At 38.5% G+C, this 26,099-nt stretch overlaps 1 protein-coding gene across 3 annotated transcripts; it reads left to right on the top strand.

Annotated features, from left to right (window-relative positions):
* The first annotated feature begins 838 nt into the window (after window positions 1-838).
* On the top strand, window positions 839-24,784 carry CEP78 (centrosomal protein 78). Of its 3 annotated transcripts, none has more exons than XM_048931824.1 (16): window positions 839-1,141; window positions 2,900-3,173; window positions 3,368-3,543; window positions 4,139-4,211; window positions 4,696-4,799; window positions 6,165-6,339; window positions 7,905-8,018; window positions 8,262-8,326; window positions 11,913-12,021; window positions 13,473-13,608; window positions 14,528-14,573; window positions 15,200-15,343; window positions 18,520-18,597; window positions 20,724-20,890; window positions 22,416-22,569; window positions 23,963-24,784. In XM_048931824.1, exons 1-16 carry the CDS (start codon window positions 1,136-1,138, stop codon window positions 24,473-24,475), a joined length of 2,334 nt encoding a protein of 777 aa, XP_048787781.1. In that variant the 5' UTR covers window positions 839-1,135; the 3' UTR covers window positions 24,476-24,784. The 3 variants fall into 3 exon arrangements, with proteins under 3 accessions (XP_048787781.1, XP_048787782.1, XP_048787783.1); XM_048931825.1 differs by having other exon boundaries at window positions 839-974; XM_048931826.1 differs by having other exon boundaries at window positions 23,968-24,158.
* The last annotated feature ends 1,315 nt before the right edge of the window (window positions 24,785-26,099 follow it).

Consider the following 26,099-nt stretch of genomic DNA (forward strand, 5'->3'; position numbering starts at 1 on the left):
ACCTCTGTGAACAGAAAGCATTCAGACAATGTTCTAAGGGCCTTGATCTGCTTAATTTCTTTAGATTTCCTATCTTTGAAGTTTAATCCTGCTGTCTGCAAGCAGACTAGAAACACTAACTGGCCAAATAAGCAAACTGCTGTGACACCGATTTACAGGCATTTTCTTAAGTGGTTGGTGCGCCTTTCAGTGAATGACCTGCAATTCCAGGGTTGGGACACTGAGTACGTGGAATTGGTGGAGTTAGAAGGCAGGAACATCTAGGGCCCTCCACTGTGTGCTAACAAGGGCTTTCCAGTAGGGACTGCAATCAGGTCTTTCTGAATTAAGCCAGCAAGGTAATGAGAAACGTGGCTAGGGAAGAAGGGCTTACTTGCTCTCCAAGCGCTCAGACCAGCTGTCGGAAGCTACTGCTGCCAGCCAAAATGCTGTAATGTACTCAGTTCACAGTGCCCACAACACGCCTCTCTGGTAGCGCAGATATGGGGACGGTAGGCAACAGGATTGCAGTTTTCCCGGTCTTTCTTTAAAAGCTCTTTTAGAAAAGGAAAGCTGTGACATACTAACAGCAAAACCTCCACGAATCGTCCTCCAGGCGGCAGTTTGCCCCGAGCACAAGCAGGCCTCTCACAAGGCGCACAACTAAGGCCGAGGCGCCGCGCTCCGCCAGCACACCCTTCCCTCCGCACGCGTCCCCAAGCCGCGCAACCCCTCACTGCCGGCGGGGCGGACGACGGGGAGCACGGCCCCACGCGGGGCGGGGCGGGGCGGGCCGGGCGGTGGGCGCGGCCATTTTGAACGCATGGAGGGGCCATGGCAGAGGAGTGCCCGAGGCGACCTATTGGGGCTGGCTTGCTGCGCTACGTGGCGGCGGGCTGTTGGGCGGTTGGCTGCCAAGGGAACGGCCGCGCGTGTAGGGGCGGTCGTGCGGGCCGGGCGGCGGCGGAGCTGGCAGGCTGGGGAGGAGCTGCGAGGTTAGACCCGTACCCGCTCGTACGGGTGGGACTCGGGGCTGGGCAGGCGGGGGAAGGAGGAGGCCGTGCCCGTGCTGGGTGCAGCTGCGAGGAGACATGTGGAAGGAGGCGGCGGCGGCCAGGCTGCGATAACCCGTCCGGCGGTGGCTCTGCCCCGCTTTATGCAGGTTGGGCGATGCGCGTTGTCAGGCAAGCGGGGCGCAGAGGGCGGGAGGGAGGGAGGGAGGGAGGGAAGGAGGCAGCGAGGCAGCGCCCCTGGTGGCGGGGGCCGGGTGCGGGGTGAGAGCAGCAACGCACCGGTCTGCGCGCTGTGAGCGGGGCTCTGTTGTGCTGGGCGTTGGAAGCGCGTGGCTTGTGCTTCACGGTGCAGGCCGCGTCAGTCCGCTGTGCCCTGCCGGAGACCGGGAGGTGCTTAAGGAAGTGTATCGGCGGGGTGAACATGAGCTCGTGTTGCAGCTCAGGGTGCTGGGCACAGCCCGTGCTTCTGTGAGTGCGTCTCGTGTGAGACCCCCCCCGTCTTTTTTTTGAATCCGTACGAACTTTCTGTTTACTGAAAGCTTGCTTTGTGCAGCTGAGTATCTCAGATTTGCTATGTCCTCTATTTTAATGCTAGCTGATAGCAAATATACATATTGCTATATATACATATTTGATAACTTCTTACTTCTGTACCAAAAGAGTAAATTAGTTTTCCTTACTTTCTCAAAGCCAGTCAAGACATTCTGGAGTTTTGTTAGATCTGTTGATATCCCTCTGCAGAAGAGTGCTGGTTTACATAGTGGTTGCTCAGCGGTTGCTCATCAGGAACCTGGATGGCCTTTCTATATTGAATGCTAGGGCCAGGAGCTCCATGGGTGTGATGGGCAAGTGCTGGAGCAAAATGAACCATGAGAAAGAATAGTGATGAAGTACCACAGATGAAAGTTGTGGTGCTGTACACTGATTCATCCCCTGATCTCTGGATGATTTTACAACTGATGGTCACTTTCTGAATGTGAAGTATTGGACTGCAGTTCACTCATTTCAGTTCCAGTGACCACGATGTGCAGATTATCTAATGCTAGCAGCTTGGAGAGCTGAAGTAAAAGGGAATAAATAATAATAAGTAGTGAATAAATCGGAGTAGAGGCACTAAGAACAGTGCTATACAATTTCAGTCATTGAAGTAGTAACTTTTTTTAATCCCAAGTTATATTCTCAGAAGTAGCAGTCATCGCAGGCTTGCACGCATCCATTAATTCTCCTTTTCTGAAGGTTCTTGAAGCTTTGTAGCCTTTAACAGTACAAACAAAAATTTGGTATTCTGTGTGGGATACTTAATTCCATCTTGAGTCAATTTGCAGCCCTCAGGCAAAAAAAAAAAAAAAAAAGGCATGGGGTGCCTTTACATATTTCCCAAATGGGAATTTAGAGTTATGATTGCAGGAAGACGGTTTATGAGGGTGGATAGTGATAGGACAAGGGGAATGGTTTTAAACTGAGACAGGTTGCCCAAGGAGGCTGTGGATGCCCCATCCCTGGAGGCATTCAAGGCCAGGCTGGATGTGGCTCTGGGCAGCCTGGTCTGCTGGTTGGTGACCCTGCACGTAGCAGGGGGGTTGAAACTCGGTGATCATTGTGGTCCTTATCAACCCAGGCTATTCTATGGTTCTGATAGAGAAAATAACAAGTAGTTCTGCTAGGAATAGCCCTTTGTATCTGTTGATTTTTGGGTCAGGAGATTTTCAAGGCTTTCAGGAATCTGCAGATCCTGATGCAACTAAATTAAGCTTTAAAATGAAAATGTGAACTTATCAGTGGTTTGTGCTTGTATGTTAGATTTTTGTGGTTTTATTCAACTAATTCAGTATGCATGCTGAATGGAGGTTGATGCTAAATGAATTTCTTGTTGAAAGAAATTGATATATTTTTTCCTTATTTTACAGGAACATTTATCAAGTAGAAAAATGATTGATTCTGTCCAAGTAAGAAGACAATGCATGCTGGATTTCTACTCACACTATGAACATCTTTGTGCAGTTCAAGGCTCTGTTCCACTGAAAGCTGTGAAAGTTAACCTGACTCAGGGTACCCTTGATCTAACTGTAGATAGCATCAAAGCTGCTGACTGGACACCACTTTTAGATGCTATTAGGCATGATAAGAGTCTGACTTCTGTTGGAATAAGAAGTTTTCATCAACAAGGTCTTGGAGAATCAGGTTTGTAGGAGTGTCTCTGCTGATATGTATGTTAAAATTGTGTAAAACTTCTGTGTGATTTAGTGCTTGAAAAGGATTGAACCATCCAAGGAATTATTTTTATTTAAAAGCAGCAACAAAATGTTTTGTAATTATGCTTAGTTTCAAGTCAGTAAAGGCTGGGGGTTATCACTGTGTAAATTTTTGTTTACTAGGTGTTGAAAGATATAAAACCTACTTTAGAAGGAGAATTCCAGCAATTAGGTCAAAAGATTTGACTGGCCAACTATGCAAAGCTGTCAAAGGCTGTCTCAGCATCTCAGATGTACTAAAAAATTTGGAACTGCAAGGTTTGCTTCTGAGGGAGAGAGATCTAATACTTCTAACAAAGGTGAGACTATATTAGTATGCAAATAAATGAAAAAATGCTTGGAGCCTAAGAGGAGCAGCAACTAAACTTTATTTGTGACAAATAGATCATGTTAAAACAGGCACATTTTTATACATGTCTGTGTTATACAGTGTATGCATGATTCTTTTGAGATACTTAGTGTAACCTTGTTTGTTCTGTCAAAACCTGTCAAAATCACACAGATTTCCTATGCCCTGATTAAGGAAGGCTTATATGAAAGTTATTAACAACTTTCCTGTGTTGTATGTGGCTGTATACAACTTACACTTGTGGCTGTAACTACATTTAATGTGAATGGCAGAAGAAAAGTGATAAACCAAGAAGATTAAAGCAGGTCTCTAAGGTGTGTTAACAAGAATACGTCCTCTAGTTTGCGTTTGAATGGCTTTTAGGAAAGGAAGTGCTGCTTGTTGCAGTAGGCTAGGTTCCTCCTGTGTTACAAAATGAACCATCTGAAAGTGAGCTTTACAATGACCTTCCTCCCAGCGCCCTAGGATTTCTTGTAGTCTTGGACTTCTATTTATTTGTATTTTTGAGTTTTGAGTCAGTAAAAATCACTGTTTTTATTCTGAAGGGCTTGGCCACAACTTCATCTCTAGAGAGCATTTCTTTAGCCCACTGTCCAATTGGAGATGGAGGATTAGAAAGTAAGTTGAGAATCAAAAATGTGTCAATATACTTCTTTCTTATAGTTTTCAAATAGGTCAGTTTTTGAAGCATTTGTCTTACTAAACTTATTTGTAGTGATTAAAATACACTTTATTCATGAGTTTACACTATTTAGACTTGAATGTCCTTTCTTGATACTGGCAAATAGCTAAACTACTTAATAATTACAACTGCCAGAAATGAAACTGTAAGTGTAATATGTAAGTTTGAGATGATGTCATCATGTTGAGATAAGAAAACAGAAATAACACCTTTTTTTGCATGTTCAGATAATCTTTTCTAAGCACCTGCACTGAAATATATAATCTTACAACAACTTAAAGGCATCATTGACATGTCATTTGCCCACTAAAATTGATTCAGCTTCTTAATATGACAGTGAAAAGATGTTTGTTTTGATAGCCTTATTGTGGTGTGTGTACTTAGTATGCAAGGGGTTTGTTTGTTTGTTTGTTTTTCCAGCAGTCTGTCAGAGTGTGAAGAATTCAGCTTCTATCAGATATGTTAACTTCACAGGATGTAGCCTTACCTGGCGAGGAGCAGAACACATGGGAAATGTATTAAAGGTAATTTCATCTCATTTCTGGGAACTAAATTTTCGCAGTAACTTAAATAACTAAGAATAACAACTAAATTCAGCTTGTAACAAATCCTTGTCCCATTTTTTAATTTGATCATAAAAGCAGTGCTAGTCCATGTATTGTACTGAGCTCAAGGAACGGTTCATGACTTTAAATCTCAGGGAAGAGAGATTATGGCAGCTATGTCACAGATTGCCCTCTTAAGATATATATATATATATATATATATATCCTGAAAACTGTGTTTCGTTGTGAGAGGGCTTTTGCCATGTTATTTTTTTTTTTATGCTGAGCTAATTTTTATTGTAATGAATTTCATAAGCCTACAAGTGATTGTCTAGGGAGACTGAATTATTTGTTACTTTTGTTGAAGTAGATTTAAACATCTTAGTATATCACACAAGCAATAATAAAGGAAAATGTTCTGATTAACAATAAGAAAAGTATAGGCTATGCTGTGTAGCCCATACTGATCACTGTGTTATAATAGGACTGAGCTCAAAGGAAGCAGTATGTTTTGGAAGTAAGTTCTTTTACATTCTCTTCCAAGTTTTTCCCAATATATTAATATATAGCAGGATTGAATAACGAATGAGTTGCCATTCTAAGTGGCAGTGAATGTGCAGGCGTGTTTTTTGTTTTGGTTACTATGTATTTCCTTAACTCTGAGTGTAGAATTAACCTGTGCTATTGAGCGCTTGTTTGTTTTTTTTCTTTCAAGCTCTAACCCATCAAAGCATATGTGATGTTAAATGTGTGAACAGTCCTTCTGAAGTTTGTGAAACTGCATTCAGAAGAAGCGTATTTGTGGTGTGGGAAATTAAATATGGTCTTCCTTAATAGGCTTTGCTTAAAGAAATAACAGTTTAGACTGTCTTTATTTTTTTTCAAATGGGGATTAGGGCTGTAAATGATAGCTGTTCTGAGGAGTGCTTTCATCATGGTCGCAAGTGTTTCAAAATGTTTTAAGTATTCTTAAGCATTTAGTAGAAATAATGTAATTGTTTGCTGTTGAAAAACTACTAATTAATAAGCTTGTGACTAGCACAATGTTCTAATTAATGTTAACATTGGCTTGCATGAAAGCACAAAACCTCCTACTGTGTATGTCTTATTCAGGGTGCATTGTGAGTGGGCAAAGAAGGTGGTAAGGCGTTTAGAATTCTCTGTTCATATTTAATAGCTTCACTGGGAACTGGATGATGTGAACAAACATGACTTAACTGTAATTTTGATGCATGATTTGTATTATAAATGCTTCTACACTCAAACTACTAAGTACTAGTATTTATCTGTTAGTTATTTATAATGGCTTTGTCTTCTTGCATTCGGTAACGTTTTGTTTCAAAGCACCAGGCAATGAAAAGACATGGTGAAGCTTGGGCTGAAAGTTTACGTTACAGGAGACCAGACCTTGACTATATGACAGGCTTGAGGCGTGTTACTTTCAACTGCAACATGCTTGTTGGAGATCGAGGAGCAAGTGCCTTTGCAGATTGTCTGGGAGAAGACCTGTGGCTTAAAGGTATTGTGATACTGTATTGTGATATAGTAGAGGCAGATGGGAAGTAAAATTTGCTACCCATTACAGCAAATGTAAGCAGTAGAACAATTCTGTATTTATCTAGGAAAGAATAATCTCTTTGGAAAGCAATGTCTTCTTAGAGAAATTGTCCTGTAGGATACTGGAGAAGTACTTTGTTCTATACTATGTATGTATAAAATGAGTGATGGTACAATTCAAAGCATTCTGTACATGGAATCTATTTCAATACCTAAGCCTCAGAGCCAGATGTACAGATAACATGCATATTGGTATAAGAATTACGGATTACTTAAGAATTAGGGATTACTTAAGTAAACTGGACATATGGTTGACTATGGGTCCTGATGGGATACATCACAAATGCTGTAGGAGATCCCTGATGTCATTGAGTTCTGTCTCCATCTTTGACTGATCTAGGTGATTGGAAGAGGAGCCTGAATACAGAAGGAAAGCAAATGATACTACTTCTTTCAGGAAGGGCAGAAAGAATTCTGGGGAGTTGTTGGCCAGTGAGCCTTATTTTGATTTTTTGGGAAGGTGGAAAAGTGCTGCCATCCAGAGGGTCCTCAGCAAACTGAAGAGATTCAGTGCAGTGAAGAAGAGTGCTGCACCTGGGAAGGAATAATCCCATGTACCTGTACATGCTGCGGGCTGACTGGCTGGAAAGCAGCTTAGCAGTGAAGTACCATGGGGGTGTCACAGTTGACTGTGAGCCAGTTGCTTGCCTCTGTGACAAGGAAGCTGTCATACGTTAGAAGTGTTGGTAGCAGTTTGAGGAAAAATCCTCACTGCTCAGCACTGGTAAGGCCACCGCACCTGGAGTAGTGCACTCTTGTGCAGGAGAGAGATGAATCTGCTAGAGAGAGTCTTGCAAAGGGCTTCTAAGATGGTCAAGAGACAGGACAATATGTCCTGAAAGCTAAGGCTGAGGGAGCTATTGCTGTTCAGCATGGAGAGAGAAGTCTTAAGGGCAGGTTTCCTCAAATGTACAGCTGTGTGAGAGGAGGCAGAGAAAAAAATGGAGCTGGATTCTATTCAGTATGTCTATTGACAGGAAAAGAGGCGATGGGCACAAACTGAAGCACAGGAGATTCCATCAGAAATGTTAAGAGAGATATTTTGCTATGAAAGTGACAGAGCACTGGTACAGGTGGTCCACTGAGGTTGTGTAGGCTCCTTCCTTAGAAATCTTCAAAAAAAGATTCAAATCTTGCATCCTATTCAGATTGAAATTATGTACATTATGTTACTTTGGGCTGCTGAATTAACTGGTATCCAGAAATATATCTACTGGGAATTTTCAATCACAGTGACTTAACTGTGATTTTGTATTCCTTCATTTGCAGTTGCTTAGCAGTCATTTCTTAATGTTGGTCTGTAATACTGATTATTAATTTCAAAAGTGAAAGGTAGAAATTTCAGTGTTCTCCATTCATGTTCTGTGAAACAGGGTCTTTGAAAGGTATGGATTAAATTGTATTAGATATTCACTAGAAGTTATGCCACTGACTAACTTATTTTTTTAACCTCCCTAAATATTTTAGCACTTGATTTACAGCAGTGTGGAATATCCAATGAAGGAGCAAGGTCACTATTAGATGCTCTTCAAACTAATACAACATTAGTGATTCTTGATATAAGAAAAAATCCATTGATTGGTATGTATCTATAGCTGCCTCTGTCCTCTTCGATGTAGGTTTTTTTTTTTTTCCTAGTAACTTGAGTGGGTGAAAATACAATGTTTTCAAAGAAAAAAGCATGCAACAATACTTTGTTTAAGCATTTAAAAGTGGCTGACGAGAGGGGCAGCCATTAGTTATACAGTGATCTATTTTTATAAATACCTGTCTCATAGGAAATTCTCTCAAAGTGAATTCTTAAGACCTCTTAATTCATTCTAGATCACGTTTTGATGAAAAACATCATTGAAAGAGTTCTCGTGAATGGAAATAGTGCTAATTCAGAGGTATGTGATAGGCATTTTGTTTTGTTTTTCTTGCACCTGGCTTTGCATTGTTTTTTTTTGGTTTTTTTTTTGGCAAGGTTTTGTTCAGACTTAATCTAAGGCAGCTATTCTAGTTACAAATAGAGAAGTGACACTTAAGCATTAAAAAACCCGCTTAATTTAAACCTTAATTTATTTTGATACTTAATATTGTTGATAATTTACATCATCAATTTTTAAGTTACTCAAGACTATTCTTTCCAGTATTAACCATCTTAAAAAAAATAATAAAAAATTCTAGAGATGTACAGCACCTTTTGCCATCTTAGTATCTAATACTGTGTACAGTGCTTAGAGTAACTTCCATAAAATGTCCAGACCATTTAAATACTAAATCCTTTGTTCATAACATAAAAATCTGATTTAGTTGCCCAAAGAGCTAGTAAGCAAATAAGTTTATTCTTGTTTTCTGAGAAGTGCAGCAATCACAGATGCTGTTTTGGAACTTACTGCATTTTGGCTTTGAAAAAGCTTGAAAGTCAGAGCTGTGGGTTCTACAGGGAGAATTTAACTAACTGTGAGTTTCATTTTGGCATCTCCTGGATTAATATGGTTTTCCATTTCAGTGTCTTATTTACCTTTCTGGAATAACTGTGAAAGACTCCTCTTTCTCCTTGGCAAATGCAGTCAACACTTAAAAAATGTTGCAGATATGACATGAAAATTGGTATCTGCCTAGTGAGAATGTAGCTCAAGGTGATTGGAAAGTTGAACTATGAAAAGAAGCAATTGTCTGGGGAATGTCCCATTTACTGAGATTGCTCTACTCAAGACATTTGTTTTATATTCATCAAAATAGTTCAGTATACTGTGTCTTACTGTCAGTGCTAACAGTCTTACATGTCCAGTTAACAATATAAATGAAAAATAACACATCAGCAGCTTGCTAAATAGCAGCTTCTTCCACAAATTACAACACACCAGACTATAACTATTATCTCATAAACTCTGGGGGTGGTCTGTTGTAAGTAGCATTTACTGTTTATCATGATGACAGTGGAGACATTCAAAGTTGGATAATCCTGTTTAGCCAGATGAATACAAACATTTGACGTTGTGGTTGATACTCTTTTGAAACTGAAACATTTACTATCCTAAGCTCAGTTTTTATAGTTGATTTCTTTTTTTTTTTTTTTTTTAAGCTCAATTACATAAGCCTTAATATTATCACAGAATCATAGGGGTTGGAAGGGACCTCCAGAGATCATCTTGTATCTTCATGTAGTACATACTAACAACAGTATTGATGTGTTATGTTTTGCATAGGATTTGGTGCTTTTTTTTTTTTTTTAACAATAAAAACTGAAAGAATAAACTTTAGAAGTTGTCAGGAATATCACATCATGGCTTGGTTTGGAAGGAGCTCAGTGATCACCCAGTTCCATCCTCCTCCTGTGGATAAGGTTGGCATCCAACTGGACAGGCCACCCAGGGTTCCATCTGCCTCTAGGGATGGGGCATCCACAGCTTTTCTAGGCACCCTGTGCCAGCATCTTACCACCATCTGAGTAAAAAATTTGCTTGTAACATCTAACCTAGATCTCCCCTTTTACTTGAAAGCCATTCTCCCTTGTCCTATCACTGTGTAACTTTGTCTGAAACTAGTCAATGGTTTGTTATTCTAATAAGTTTCCTAACTCACCTGTCATGTGGAGCCAACTAAAGATTTCCTTGAATGACTGTCCTTAGGACGTTCTCCAGATTCATCTATCTCTGCTTACAGCTTTTTAACTTGCCAGGCTAACTGCTACAAATTCCATGAGTAAAATTCAGAAAATGTGGAATCAGCCACCCCTCAGATATATACAGAGCTCTGCTCTATACTATATAAGCAGGGTGCCTGCTATGTGAAATCTGGTTTTTGCCTAACCTGCTTGTCCAGACAGGAAAAAAGGATGAGGTGCTGGTGTGTTGCTTCCTAAAGTGGAGTTGTGGACTTTTGAATGGCACTGTAATAATAAGCCTAATTACAGAAGATGATGTACTGGCTGTCACAGCCTTTAATGTACTGTTATGACTTTCTCATTGGCTATCAGTCACAACAGTCCTTCACTTCTTATGAAGAAAAGGATGAATCACTTCTTTGCCTTTCAGTAGCATATACATTCTTGCTGTTTGTGTTGTTTTTTCAGTTTTACAAGGTGGGTTGCTAACTAAAGCCTCTAAACGTAAGAAATTTTCCCACAGATATAAAGGGACCCTTAAAACAAATGAAGTTGTATTATCCTAGCAGCACTGTATGGCTCTAATATTGTGGACTGCAGTTACAGATATTGTATGTAACAGATACTGAAAGTTTGTGTAGTTTCTGGGAGAGACAGAAAAAGTTAAAAATTCACTCAAAATTCCTATAAAACAAATTATTCCCATAGCCTGAGCTTAAGAACTTAGTCATATTTCAACAGTCTTAATATGTCTGCTGTCTCTATTCTTGGGTGTTGTACAACAGAAGCAGGTGTCTAGAAGCAGGTAGCTATCTTCTCAGTTACAGATGAATGTCAAGTTTAATATACTAATAGCTGCTGTTTAACATGAAGTAAAGCAAAGTTATTTTTACTCTCAAAAGTTTAGAGTTGATTTTATTTTGTAGTTGGAAATGAGCAGCTTACTTCTGTCAAGAGCTAGCTCAAAATATAGCTTATATAAGGCTTATTTAAGTCTGAAGGTTTTTCTTTTAAAAAAAAAAAGAAAAAAAAAAAGAGGGGGGAGTGGGGGGGGGAAGGCAGTGGGACAGGAAAGGGTCCTACCAGTGATAAAACTGTGGTGGAATTGCTTGGTTAAAACACAGTAAGTGCATCTTTCCTGTGCAGTAGGTAGGGATGACATCAGCTTACTGTTCATAGTACTCTAATGTAGGCTTAGGGCTGTCTGAAATAATATTTGCATTAGTATTTGTTACCTATGATGGCTGCTTCATTAGTGAATTTTGTATCAATTATGCACACTGAAAGCTTTGTGACATAGTAGCTTGATTACCTACATGGAATAACAATAAATAATAACTAATAATAAAACTAATTGGCAGATGAGGAACCTTTAAAGCATAAAGCTGTTGCTGTGAAGAAGTAAACAACTGCTTTTGGTTATTGTTGCCTTAATTATAATTTGGATATTCTAGAGGCAATGAAAATTAAACTTTATATTTTTTTAGTTACTGACATTGGTTTAAAAAAAAAAAAAAAAAAATCATGTAAGTTAAGTTTTTATTTCTTTGGAGAACCCTGGTCTGAGCTAGTCATTCTTAGTAAGACAGCTTGCTTTAGAGAATGAAAAGCAAGAGCCAGAGTTTCCTTTTATGGAGTTGATGCTTTTATTTTCTCTATAAAAGGAAAAGTGTTTTGCTGATAATACAGCATTCAGACTTGCACTGAATCTGTCGCTGAGTTGAGGCGTTGTGGGATTTTTTTATTTGCTTTATAGCTTTTTATTAAGTTGTACGTAATGAGCAGAGGCCTACATATATCTAACAAAAAAATCACTTAGTCTTAAATGAGCACCTTTTTAAATACCAGGTTCTAAAATAACTTTTCTTTCTTTATAAATCTAGTATAAGTGGCTGTCTTCCCTGTCTTCCAAGGATGCTTTGAAAGCTAGACCAAAGAAAAGAACTATTGTTCTAGGAAGTGGTCGAAAAGGAAAAGCTACTATTCGTATTGGTAATTTTGTCTTCATTTTCTTTAAACATTTCATAAATTCATTACAGTCTGTGTTTAAATGTCAGTGTTCTGCAAAATCTTTTTTTTAAAGAATAGTTTATACTTAATAGTGTCTTACTGTTAGAAATTTGTATAGCAAATTTACTCTTGCTTTTAATGTTGCTACATATATGGCTGGCAGAACAGGAGAATACACTGACTTGAATATGGTGAATCACATAATTCTGAGTGCGTTCTCCCCACAAGTGTTTGCTTCTAGGACACTTGCTGTAGTGAGTTGTCTATTTTTTCTGATTTTTGTAGTCTTTCTGTAGCAGACTGTCCTCTGCCAAAACAAACAAGAATGATTTTTCTTCTACTGTTGTACAAAGAATGTTCTTTTTTTTTAACTTCATATAAGCTCATTATAAGCAGTGTATTTAAAATAACATAGGTGTTGTGAATATTTATAAATACTCACAGTTGAAATACACCATTTCTGAATATGTTACTGAAAACTTTACTGTAATACATTTGGCACTTTCATCTTTGCTCCAGTTATCTGGAAGTAGAGAGGTAAGCATAATTCCATTTAAAATCTGTAGAAATAAACTCTGGTTGAGCAGAGTAATGGGAGAAGAAAATACCTTACTCAAATACAGGATCCAGGAAGGGAGAAGAATGTTGAAAAATAAACAAACTCAGCCAACCTCTCTTGCCTTGCTTACTTGCTGAGAACAAACTGAAATTTGGAATACAGTTACTAGAGTTCTGTATTTCTGCACCATTAAAAAAAAAATTGGTTGCTTTACTGCATGTTCTCAAAGAATGAGTAACTTCAGTCCGCTCCCGTTTAACAGTTTTGAATTGGTTACTTTTACTAATACATGATGCTTTGGTGATCATTCTACCTTCTAAATTTCTTTGCATTACGGTATAAGACTTGAACAATGACAAAAGGTTGAAGCAGTGAATATGAATTTTCATTATTATTCCTGTTAAGTGGCGATATTGCTGGTGGTCTGTGGAAGTGACAAACACAAATCCTAGCTTTAGACCATCTTGGAAAAGTTAAAAAATACTTTTCTCACTGGAACCACTAGAGGGCTATTTAAAGAACATAAATTTCATTACTTTCTACTTGGGCTGTCTAAGCTGCAAGTTCATTGAAGTTAGTTGAATAACTCAGATTACTCATATGAATAAAACTCTCTGTGTGTGGAACTTTGCACCCTTTTCTGATACAACAGTTAAGCATACTAGACTGGAAACACATTAGCTGGCCAGCCCTCCTTTTGAGAAACAAAACAAAAGTTAGTTCTTGAACACTTCATTAAAATAAGATTGAAAGTTGGATTTCCCACAGCCCCTGTTACTACTTCAGAGATTTTGCTTATAAACAGTAAACTCTGATTTTATATGTAAATACCTAGGTAACATGAATTTTCTCATATTCTTGCTATTCAATACAGGATTAACCTCTAAAAAATCTGTGAGTCCTGGGAAAAAGAATACATCTGTGAAAGACAGTTATTCACCAAAGCCACAACCACCAGGCACAAAAGGCTTCCTTCCCTGGCGCACTGCAGAACGTGCAAAGAGGTGCAGGTGAGACCTTACTACAAGGGGAGAATATTAAAGCATAAAAACCTGCATGTAGGAGAGAACAGCATTTTTTTTCTCTTAAATACATGTTTGAAAGTTGAACATTTAAAAAAAAAAAATAAAAATCTGAAGATATGAGAATTCTTTAAGGGTGTTACAAATCCTGCTCAAGTAAATTTTGAAAATATACACCATAGGAATCAACAAGTGTACAAAAATCTTGCTGACTTGTTCTTTTGTTACTCATGATTTATCAACGTTGTGTAGCTGAAAATGTAATTTACATTTCCAAGCTTGCAGTATAATTGATCTGGGGTCCAGTTCAAGCTGTCTAAGTAGTCTGCCCATCTTTTCTTTCTACTTTGTTTCCCAACTGTCAGTATTATTACTGTCTAATAACTATCTTAACAGTATGAAGTTGAAGAAAATATTAATTTTACAACACTTGGAAGTTGTAATACTGTTGTTATGCTTCTCTTCCAACAGTATGGGGGGAAAAAATGTGCACACAAAAAAAACATAACCACAGATCCTTAGATATTGCATGCTCAAAGTTGAGGTTATTCAAATGAGCATACAAAAAATTTACCTAATGCTTTATCATAACTATTTTTATTAAACTTTTTTTTCTAGAGGTTCTGGACACTAAATTCTTCTGATTTTATAATAAACTGAGCAAGTTACCTATTGAAGGTGTTGTTAGCATCCAGTAATGCTGCCATTAATCATGATTAAATAGGAATAGTAGCAGAACAGACTGTGGATGTAATGAATGTTAAAGGAATGCTGAAAATGTCTAACACTGTTTTAAGTGTTAGACTTTTCCCTAGAATTTCACATCTCCTAGAACCCTAGGAAATACAAGTAGCAATGATGACATGATAAATTCCTGTTTTCAAAATGTTTCTTTCCTGACTTTTAGGGGAGAGCCAGTGGACAATTCTGAAGAGTTACCAGTGAAGATTCAGGTACTTTCTTACTCTTATGGCAGTTTATCTCTTAGATGAGTGCCTATAAAAAGATGTGTGCTCATTAGAATCTTAGTATCTAACAGTTGAAACCGAAACATTATAACTTAGTTTCTTTGTCTCATAGAAGTGCAGAGTAAGTTTTCTTCAGCATTCGGTTGAAAATTTGGTACTTAGTTTGTTCCCACTTCTTTATCACTAGCTTTTTATCTTACTCTAATTGGCAAGCTGGTCCATCCTGAGGCTATAAGGAGAATTCACATTTTTTTCTCTTGGAGATGCTGCTTTCTCCTTTCCTCTCTTCTTTCTGCTTTTGGACTATTAAGTTTTACATACTTGAGTTTGAATCTATCTGAAACTACCAAATTGTGGGGGAGGTAGGTGGAGGAAGGGAAGAAATCTCTTCCCTTCTCCATCTTCATATTCCATTGTTGTCCTCTCCCAGCCTTCTCTTCTTCCCTGTAAATCAGGAAGAAACTGCATAGTTGGACAGGTTGAATGTGCATTTTAATGGACTTATGGAAAGTTTTACATTTAAATAAAGCTTTTGATGCTATTCAATTTTTTATTTTATTGCATGGATTGATACTGTTGCTGGACGTGGTTTTGTTTTATGACGCGATCAGATGGGTATTCCTGTGAAAGTGACTGTAGAAAGTGCTTCAACTTCTGAAACTGAAGAGACTGAAGATTTAGAAGATGTAATCCATCATCCTGTTTTGACAAAATCCCAAGATAAGGTTAATGTAGCAGAGTATCAACAATTCCAGGTAAGAAGCATGTTTTGTGCCCTAAATTTCATGAATACCAGTGATATCAATTCAGCTATGTTTGAAAGGTGGAATATTAGGTGGGTAAGGAGTTGGTTAGATGATTGCATTGTGGTCAATGGCTCTCTGTGCAAATGGAGACCTGTAACAGGCAATGTCCCTCAGGGATCCATCTTGAGACCAATACAGTTCAACATCTTTACCAGTGACATAGATGATTGAATTGAGCGTATCTTCAGCAAGTTTGCTGATGTCACCAGGCTGCGTGCAGTGGTTGATACAGCAGAAGGAAAGGATGCCATCCAGACGGACCTTGGTAAACTTGAACAGTGGGCCCTTGTGATCCTAAAGAGGGTCAACAAAGCAGGGTGCAAGGTTCTGCACTTAGTCGAGATAATCCCAGATCTGTATACAAACTGGGAGAACTTGAGAGTAGCCCTGCCAAGAAGGATTTAAGGGTCCTGGCTGATGGAAAACTTAACAAGTCAGCTGTGTGCTTTTGCGTATTTGTTCTTTATTCCTGCTTTAACTACTTTAGCAGTTAAACTACTTTAGTAGTTGTAAATAAATAAATAAAAAATTAAGAGTAGTAGTGAGAGTACAAACATCTTCACAGGGCACATTCTAATGAAATTAAAACAAAGGGCATGTTTAAGTGAGCCCATAACTCTACTATCCTATTCTAGTTATGTTATAAAAATAACATGCTCACTCAGAGATATAATCTCACGTGTTGTTAAGATTTGAAATTTGAATGGAGAAGCTATATTGCCTCCAAGTACATACTGCTTAAAATAAGACCTGCAGTTGGTTTTCATGATGGCTGTCATTGTGCACAACATTTAGTGGACAAACTGCTCAGGTCTGTAAATATGAGGATGACAGAGCTGTCTTTAGATAGCCACAGTGAAGTCAAAACTTCATGCTGTTGCAGATCTGCATTCAGTGGCAAAGTTAGGATAGCTTAGAGTTAATAGGAAAAGCAAAATGACTACAGATACAGGGTAAATAATGATGTGACTTTTTTCAGCTAGTGTATACTTCAGGCTTGTCATTTTTCTCTGGAAATTTTATTCAGGAATGTTTTCCATGGGCCTGAGTTAAAGTTGTGTAGGAGCTTTCTTCTTTGTAAGTGGTTTCATATTAATACTGTTCATGTGCAGCACACTGATATTGTGCTGCACAGTGATTTCAACACTCTCAGCTAGAGTATTGTTGGAATCGTGGAAATCCATGTCATATGAATATTGTGCCAGAAACTTGTATGCAGCAAGAACCTCACTGTTTTCAGGAACTACTTGATGTTTTTGTTCCTGGTATTTGGAGAGAGTGGAATATTAATTTCAGGACACAATAATTAGAGTGTGAAGAAGTTCAACAAGGAGAATTTTGAAGTCCTGTTGTTCCTGGAGAGGAACAACTCCAGGCACCAGTAGATAAAGGGAGCTACCCTTATAGAAGGGAACTTCACATAAAAGCACCTTAATTTCCTGGTGCACGTCATATTGAACAATAGCCAATGCTGAAGGCCAGCAAAGAAGGTCAGTAGTATTCTGGGCTCCATTAGGAAGAGTTCTAAGCAGGTTCAGAGACATGGCCCTTCTCCTCCTCAGCCATGGTGAGGCCATATCCAGAGTGCCGTGTTCAGTTCTGGGCTTCCCAATGCAACAGAACCATGGACATCCTGGTGAAGGGTCCAAGGAACAGCCATGAAAGTAACAAAGGGACTGGAGCATCTCTCTTATTAAGGCTGTTTATTAGGGTGTTCAACCTAAGGTAGAGAAGGCTCAGGGGGAATCATTAATATGTATAAATTTATGAAGTGAGGATGCAGAGAACCCAGAGCTAGTCCCTTCAGTGCCAAGTGCCAGTACAAGAAGCAGTGGACACAAACTGGAAAACAGGAGATTTCATCAAAAACATCAGGAGAAACTTCTTACTGTGAGGGTGACCAAGCATTGACATAAGTAATGTTTTGATTATGTGTAGTGCATCCATTAGGAAGGGAAAACTTGTGATTAATTTGTTTCCTGAGAAAACTACAAATTTTAGGGATATATTTGAAATATATCAAAATTGGCTCCAAATGCAACCATCTAGATTTTCCTGATTTTGTTTTGAATTGTTTTTTAGTTACATTAAGAACATAATTGTAGTGTTGTTTTCTATATTTGATAAACAAAACACTTCCGAGTTCCGTAGTTACGTATCTGATAGCACTGTTTAAGCAATATTGGGCAGTTCCCATACCTTTTTGTTATGCTGACGTAAAAGCAGTGTTTCACACCATGGCAGAATGAAACTATTTGCCAGCAATTAATTGTGAGGTCTGCTTTCCCTGCATCTTTTCATATTCCTCCATTTCTTAATTTTCCTTTCCTATCTTGTATCTTTTTCTGTTTATCATATGGCAAGATGATTCAACATGCTGTTTTGGCAGAAAGTGATGTTTTTCCAGGTTAGTGCTCAGCCATGTTGATGATTCGTACTTGCCAGTGTGACTGGCTGAATTTCAGAAATAGATCAAGACGAATGGCAGAAGTCTGTGGCTAATAATGTGAGACAGGAAGTGATGGACACTTCAGCTGTCGTGACTGGACTTAGGTTGTTAATCAGCAGTTATCACACTGATGCTGGGATCAAGAGTTAGCTTGAGGAGTTGATCTCGCTGAGAAGCAATCAAAATGTTCAGTTGTAGCAGGATTTGTCATGTTCTGCTACTGAAGTGGGACAATCGTATGGGTAGCACAATGATGAGATTGCAAAATGGGAATAAACAGTAAAAGGTGGAAACTCCTTACACAGCTAGCATGCCAGAAAAGATCAAACATCTTTGATGTGACTGAATGACTAGGATTTGACTTCATTATGCAACACCTTGAGAACTTAGCATCCTTCTGCTCAAGAAAAGGATTTAAGCATTCTATTCAGTTGAAATACAGTTTTGTTTTCATCATTCACAAAAAATGCTTGGCATACCAAACTTTTAATTTCTGCTTAAATAGAAGGTAAGATTTGATAAATACTTGTTCCTTCCACTAGAGGGAATTTGAGCTGTCAGAGCTACTTAATGATGAGAATGTAGTTGAGGGAAGTTGCGGATCTTAAAGTTGTTGCTTTTACATGTTGTGTTCATGTGTAATGCATTTGGAAATAAATCTTCTGTTTTGTGATAGATGGAGCTGGAAGAATGCATGGAAAAACTAAAGGAAGAACAAAGAGCAAGAGTCACTGCTGAGGAACGGATAATGGAGGTAGTAATTCTTAACTATTTACCATCTTTACACCAATCAAACTACTCACTTACGTATTTGGAGTAATTTTCAGTAACTTCCTAACTCATAGCTTCCAGAACTTCAGTTCAAAGTTATATGGATCATTCACTAGCCTAAGGACAATGATGAAACCTACATTTAGTAATGTGTTTGTTCTGTTGATCCTATTACAGAACCTTGAACTCCTGGCTGTGCTGAACTTCCAATGTACTTCATTCTTTAGGTCTGTCAGTTACAAACAGGAGCATTTTGGCATTGTTTTTCCTTGAGAAAAGCATTTGTTCTGCTTGAAAATTTTAACAGTTGCAGTTCTTTGATTTGCACTGAGAAGCTGTTTGTTTGTAAATACATATTTTACTTATGCTGTTCCTTTTATTTATTTAACCATTCCTGTTGATGATGAAAATCTCAGATGCATTTACGGGTAGTTAGCTTGTTGGCCATAGTTATGAGTTACTATTGCTGACCTAGATAAGACCCTTTTGATTTAAGGGTAATCACTAAGCAGAATTCTTTGCCGCAGAGTTAAAGTAATGTAAAATAAACAGATTTTATTCTTAGATGTGATCTGCAGTGGGATGAATAAAAAAAGGGTGGCCAGCAGGGAGAGGGAAGTGATTGTACCCCTCTACTGTGAGGCCTCATCTGGAGTACTGTGTCCAGGCCTGGGGCCCCCAGTATAAGAAAGATGCAAAGCTTTTGGACCAAGTCCAGAGGCGGGCCACTAAGATGATCAGAGAGCTGGAGCACCTTTCCTATGAAGAAAGGTTGAGGGAATTGGGCTTGTTTAGCTTGGAGAAGGCTCGTGGAGACCACATTGTGGTCTTTCAATAGTTGAAAGGAACATACAAACAAGAGGGTGAATGACCATTTACTTGGGTTGATAGTGATAGGACAAGGAGGAATGGTTTTAAACTGAGACAGGGGAGTTTTGGGTTAGATATTGGGAGGAAGTTTTTCACCCAGAGGGTGGTGACGCACTGGAACAGGTTGCCCAAGGAGGTTGTGGATGCCCCATCCCTGGAGGCATTGAAGGCTAGGCTGGATGTGACTCTGGGCAGCCAGGTTTAGTGGTTGGTGACCCTGCATATAGCAGGGGGGTTGAAACTAGATGATCTCTGAGATCGTTTTCAACCAGGGCATTCTGTGATTCTGATAGTGGTGGTACCTTTTTGAACTTTAACAATAAATGGTGCCCAGTACAGTGAGCAAATTTCCCCCAAAAGAATCTGTGCTTTATAAGGTTCATTGTTGTTCTTCATTGTGGATATTCCTATTCTGTCATGTGCAGTGGGCTCTGATAGTTGTATTTATATATTTTCTAGGTTAAATATCCCCTGCAGGATGTCTGTCTTTCTCATGCTAGACTGCCTGGGGTTGTACCTTGCCTTAAGGGAAGGGATAATCTAAGTAGCAGCAATATCTAAAGTTTTTCACTTACTAGTTTAACAGCTAGAGTATACTACTTAGATCTCTGTTTTCTGTTCTCTGTTGTAAAAGATGAAAGAAAGCCTGTGGTAGCCATGATTATATAGCTAAAATAAGTGAATGACAATGCTTCTCTCATACAAAAACCCCTGTGTATCCTACAGTTGTCATTCAGCTCTAGATAATCACTGATGTGATTCATGTTGAATATGAAGAAAATGTAGGTTATCTTAGTTCCGTTTCTGACGTGCACAGAGGTGGTAAGATAGATAATATGCATTCCCTTTGATACAGAGAGATGAATATAGGAGAATGATGGCCTTCATTATGGTTTTTATAAGTAAAAATAAGTTATTTGTGAATGTATTATATGTCTGGAACTATGTGATTTAAAAATAATGGCTTTTTGCTTGCACTTGCTCTGCACTGTTCAGTGCATACTGCAGATCATGCTGAATCATCAGTTTTGAGTTCTTGACGCAAGTTCACATATGGTAGCATAGAATTGCATCTGTAGACAAACAAACCTGTTCCATGTGGCAGTGCTCTGAATAGTTCTGGTACAGGAAGCTTGCCATTAGTTATTTTGTGTATTTCTTTTTGTGATCTCGATAAGCTTGCAAAGATGTTTGCTTATTTTTTGAATTGGGAATGATAGGAATGGCTTTTTTTTTTAGCTGGAAGTTGAAAATGCAAGGCTGAGGAATCTAAATACTTCTCTGTCTGAAGCTCTTCATGCGCAGTCGGTAACCAACATGATTTTGGAAGATGAAGGTGTTCTAGGCAGCATTGAGAACTCTTTCCAAAAGTTTCACGCTTTTTTAGACCTCCTTAAAGATGCTGGGTAAGTTCTCGCTTTAGTTGAGTCTAACTGTCTCTGTTGAGATTTTATTATAGTTATGCTCTGAATTAATTATGTGGCCTTCTTCCTTCAGCTCTCTAGAATTGTAGTAGTAAAGAGCTAAGGGAAAAAACGAATTGCTGTGCATTCTTGCTGTTCATTCCCTTTGTTCATTGACACAAGCACTGTCCCACTGAATTCAAGGATCTGTCCCTCACAAAGATTTTGAAGAAACATGTTTCCAAGAGCAAGAAAGCTGCTATTAAAAAATCTTTGCTCAATCTTTGTTGGATTGTCTGTTGCTTTTAGCATTCCTGTGGTTCAAAAGGCTTAGAGTGCAGTTGATCTGGCTTCAGAAAGTTTTGGGCCCCTTTCTGCTGATTGATAGAAAGGAAGATGGATGAAAATATCCTCTGTACTTAAGTTTTAGATTGCTTATTAGAACTTGAAATATTCAAGAGAACACTGATTAAAGTTTATATTAATATTTTGACATATTTTGCAGTGTCTCAGAGTATGGTTTACCTTTCTCATTCATCAAACTTAAGTCCTTAAACCTGTTCTTGTAAGGCTTATTTAGCAAGCCATGGCATATTTGCCTGGTAGAATGAGGGAAAGACATGAAAATATGCTGTAGCCTACTCAGATGTTCAGAGAAGGCTACAGTTTTATTTGCCTTCCCTGCCTCCTGCTACCCCTTCCATTCTCCAAATGACAGTAATGAAGCTCAATGTAGACTTCACTGTGAAGTAATTTTCTATTTTTTAACCAATCAGTGGAGTTACCATTACTTCTAGGATGAATGTCAAACTTTGGAGAAAGGGAAATGTGTTCTCTTTTTTACATCAAAAATATGTTTTTCAAATGTGCCACACCTTCAGTCAGAATTTGTTAAAATTACTGGGAGTAATTGAATAATGCTCATCGTAGGTTCTTTCACATAGGGAGCTGCCCTGAAACTTACAAAATGCCAATCAAAAAGACTGGCTTCCTCAGTAAGCTTCTCTGATGTGCTGTGTTATCAAATGGTGGCAGCAACTTCTCACTTACTAAGACTTAGGCAAGCAAACCTCATATTGACAGGTTTGGCTGACTACTAAGCTGGCAGATACAACAACATGACTGTATTTGTGAAGCATATAATTGCATTTGGCTGTTAAAGGTGATGCTAGTTTGGGAGATGTGCACAAAGTTTCTGCTTGAATGATACAGTTTTAGTCTTTGTTCTGCCTGATAGGAAGAATGTTTGCTAGTATCCTGCTCTGGGATCAATGCTAACTGGAAGAACTTCATTACTTCCCCTGGTAACACTGAGTCAAAACTGACAGTTTAGTACATGCAAGCTAATTAGTGCGAAGATGAGAAAATAGCTTTCACCACCTGTTTTGATCTTCTGTAGTCTGTTTTGGGCCTCTTAAAAATGGAAAAATATCTTCAAAAGTTCAAATAGATACTGTTTCTTCTGGTTTGAAATTTGTAGATCTTTTACATGGATAATAATTTAGTCTTATTTAACTTTGTTTTACAGACTTGGACAACTTGCTGTATTAGCTGGGATAGACCAGTCAGATTTTGGTCTTTTGGGACGTCCACAAATGAATTCTACTCTCAGTAAACCTGCTAATATGCTAAAGGAGAAGTCCTTTGAAGAAGGAAGACAAGAACATGCTCAAAACAGCCAGGTCAGTCTATAGAGGGAGTTCTAGCTGTGGTGTACTTTATGCAATTTTAATGAATTTTCCAGCAGTTTTTCCACTCCGGACGATTACCCAGTGATCCAATTATCACAATTTTTTTTCTGTAGCTGTATTTTACAGATGATAGCAAATCAGTGCTTCAGCTTTTTAAGTAATCAGCATTTTCCACATTTGCAGTTGGAATATGTTAAAAGTAATGGGAGTAATTGAGTAATTCTATCATAGTTCTTTCACATAGCTGTTGTTCCACTTGCAACAGTGGTTTCTCTGTGATGTTAACTTGTTCACAGACCTAACCATGATTTTTCTAATTCCACTACATTTAGAAGCCTGAATTGAAAGTATTTAAGTTATATAGAATCATAGAATCACTAAGGTTGGAAAAGACCTTCAAGATCACCCAGTCCAACCGTTCACCTATTCCCAATAGCTCCCACTAAACCATGTCCCTCAACACAACATCCAGCCTTTCCTTGAACACCCCCAGGCTTGGTGACTCCACCACCTCCCTGGGCAGTCCATTCCAGTGCCTGACCACCCTTTATGAAAAGTAATACTTCCTCATGTCCAGCCTGAATCTCCCCTGCCGTAGCTTGAAGCCGTTCCCTCTGGTCCTATCACTAATGACACGAGAGAAGAGGCCGACCCCCAGCTCACTACAACCTCCCTTCAGGAAGTTATAGAGAGCAATGAGGTCTCCCCTGAGCCTCCTCTTCTCCAGGCTGAACATTCCCAGCTCCTTCACCCTCTTCTCATATGTCCTGTGTTCCAGACCCCTCACCAGCTTTGTTGCCCTCCTTTGAACACGTTCCAGGGCCTCAATATCTTTCTTGCAGTGAGGGGCCCAAAACTGGACACAGTACTCGAGGTGCGGCCTCACGAGTGCTGAATATGTGGCAAAAGATGAGTACAAAAACCTCCAATTAATGTTTACACTATCTCATACTTTCTCCTAGGATTGCATGGTTTAGATTCTTTTGGCAGCTAAGTATTGCGGGATAGGTTACTGGTGTCAAGCTGCTGTAAACTCATAGCATAGTGAATTTCAAGTATTTCAGAATGTTTGTAGAGAATGTGCTTTGGCTCCTGTAGTGTGACTGACTCATTTCTGTAGCATAAAGTTCAAGCTAATAGGGAAACAGTGAAATATACCTACTCTGTCATGACCACTTTAGCAATCTTCTGAAACTTGCTTGCTTTGTAAGTAATAAAGGTTATTATAAGGTAATAACTCTTATATATTATAAGAGACTGCTCTTGTCTTTGAACGTTTTCTATGTTATGTGAATACTTTATTTTGCTATGTAGATTCTGGCATATAACAGTTGCAGTGCTGGATTTTCTCTATCAGAATCTTTACCAGAATCTCTTATTTCAGAACAGAGATGGGAACATCCATCTTTCTCCTGGCACACCTCAATCTCAGATGATTGTGAACTTCTCTGCTCTTAAAGAAATGCATGAATATCAGACTTCTGTGCAACAGCTGCAGCCTGCCTTATGGAAAGAAAAGGAAGCTCAAGCAACTGACCAAACTAAAGAGGATAAAACTCGAAATAGCACTCCAGCATTATCTGAGTGGAGAGTCAAACAGAATGAACAAGCAAAAGGACATCATTCAACAAGGCAGGTGGTTTCTAGTCTGAATGCATTTACTGATTCAAGCGTAAATATTAAAAATAACGGTAGCGGGACATCCAGTTCTTCTGGTGAAAAAAGCAAAAATTGTTTCTCAAAGAAATATATTCCTAAAGTGACTGAAACTGTAATTGCTAATGATGAAGAAAGAGGAGAACAAAGTAGACTGCAAATGGTAGACCATTCTGGAACTGACATTTTAGAGTCTGTGTCTGAAATACAAGAAAGTATACAAAGTATTGCCAACACTTGAAATGTTTGGACTGTTCATTACATATGCAGGGTTAAAAATAAGTTTTGAAGTTCTGTGCAAGTTGAGAAATTTTCTGTAAAGCAATGTAGACTTGAAGACTTAGCATTCCATAGTAGTAGTAGTATGTAGTAATAGTTTTGTTTCATGTTTACAGCACTTTTCAACAGATTTGTTTTTTTGAAATGCATCATGTACTGGTACCCTTCACTTTTTACCACTTGAAAAGAATTTCCTGGAGTATGCTTTTGTTTGTCATTGATCTTTTTATAGAGTGTAAATGTTTTCTGCTAATAAAACAGTTTAAGTTTAGTTTTTTTAATTTACTTCTAGTCTGTTGCAGTGGGAGTGGACACAATGGTTTTTGGGGGAAACACCAGTTCATGCCTAACTATGAGGGCATGATACTCACAAGCATAATGGAAGCATAATGGATATGAAAGTGAACACAAACATCTCTAAAATGTTTAAATACTGTCATTATGGCTGTGATTACAATTCAAAACATAATATATTGTGGAAGGTACCTCAGAAGTGTGTGCAGTCCAACTCAGGTTGCTCTCAGAAGCTAGAGAAATGTGAGAAGATAAAACTAGAAGAGTTGTCATTGTTTTGAAACTCCTGGGATTTTTCGTCCTGCTACTACTTCCTGTCTCTTCACAGGCAGCTGCCTTGCAACTTCCAACTATGGCATGTAGTAACAGACTTTGACTTGCATGCAGCAATGCAGGAAGTATCATTTTGCACAGTAGATGCACTTCAGTATGGCACTGAAAAATAGTGCAGTATTTTTTTTTATATCTGTACACTTGGAAAAGGCAATCTAAGAGTCTAGTATGATTTGTACTGTAATTGTAATTTTCTTCGCTAATTTTAACAATGTTTTGGGTTTTTTGGGGGGAGATATATTATTGTTTTCTTCATACAGAGTTGTGTAAAGTTAACTTATTTGGACAGGTCATAGAAATGAAGTTGTTGAACATTTAAACAAGTTCTCCGAACAATTTTTAAGTTTGTCAGCAAGGCAAAATTTGCACTTGGAAGAATGGAAGAACCTACATTTTTCTAGATTAGATTACAGCCCAGGTCACTTGGTTGTTGAGCAATAGGAATTAGTTTTCACTTTGAATAAGCCAGTCAATTTTCTTTGCTTAAAAGATTCATGATCCTTGAGGTCCCTTCCAGCTCTGGCCATTCTGTGATTCTGTGAATTTTCCTGTGGCTTTTTCACATGCATGTGCTTGCATTGGTCTTGATTCTGAAAAACTGCCTCTTTTTAAAGTAGATTAAATGTTGAAGTTTTATCTTAATTTCATACCTTATAGCTGATGTTTTCTGTAATCAAAAACTTTTACCAGTTAGTGATGAAGATTTTTATTTTTTTCTTGACCTTGGGATTTCTTCCAGAGAGCTAAGAGGAACAAGGAAGTAGAGCAGTGGAAGACTGATTTTTACGTGTATGAATTAGGCAACATAATTTGGGCTGATCTGAGGGGTGCAGAAATTACCACGTAATCTTTTTTTTTCTTTCTGTTATGTGTTGTGAGAATTCTGTAACACAAAAGATCTGTAGAAATTCCTGTCTCTGTTTCTGTGAGAATTATGAACTTACACATGAATCCTCAAA

This window comes from Lagopus muta, chromosome Z (genome assembly GCF_023343835.1).
Source record: "Lagopus muta isolate bLagMut1 chromosome Z, bLagMut1 primary, whole genome shotgun sequence".
Taxonomy (NCBI): domain Eukaryota; kingdom Metazoa; phylum Chordata; class Aves; order Galliformes; family Phasianidae; genus Lagopus; species Lagopus muta.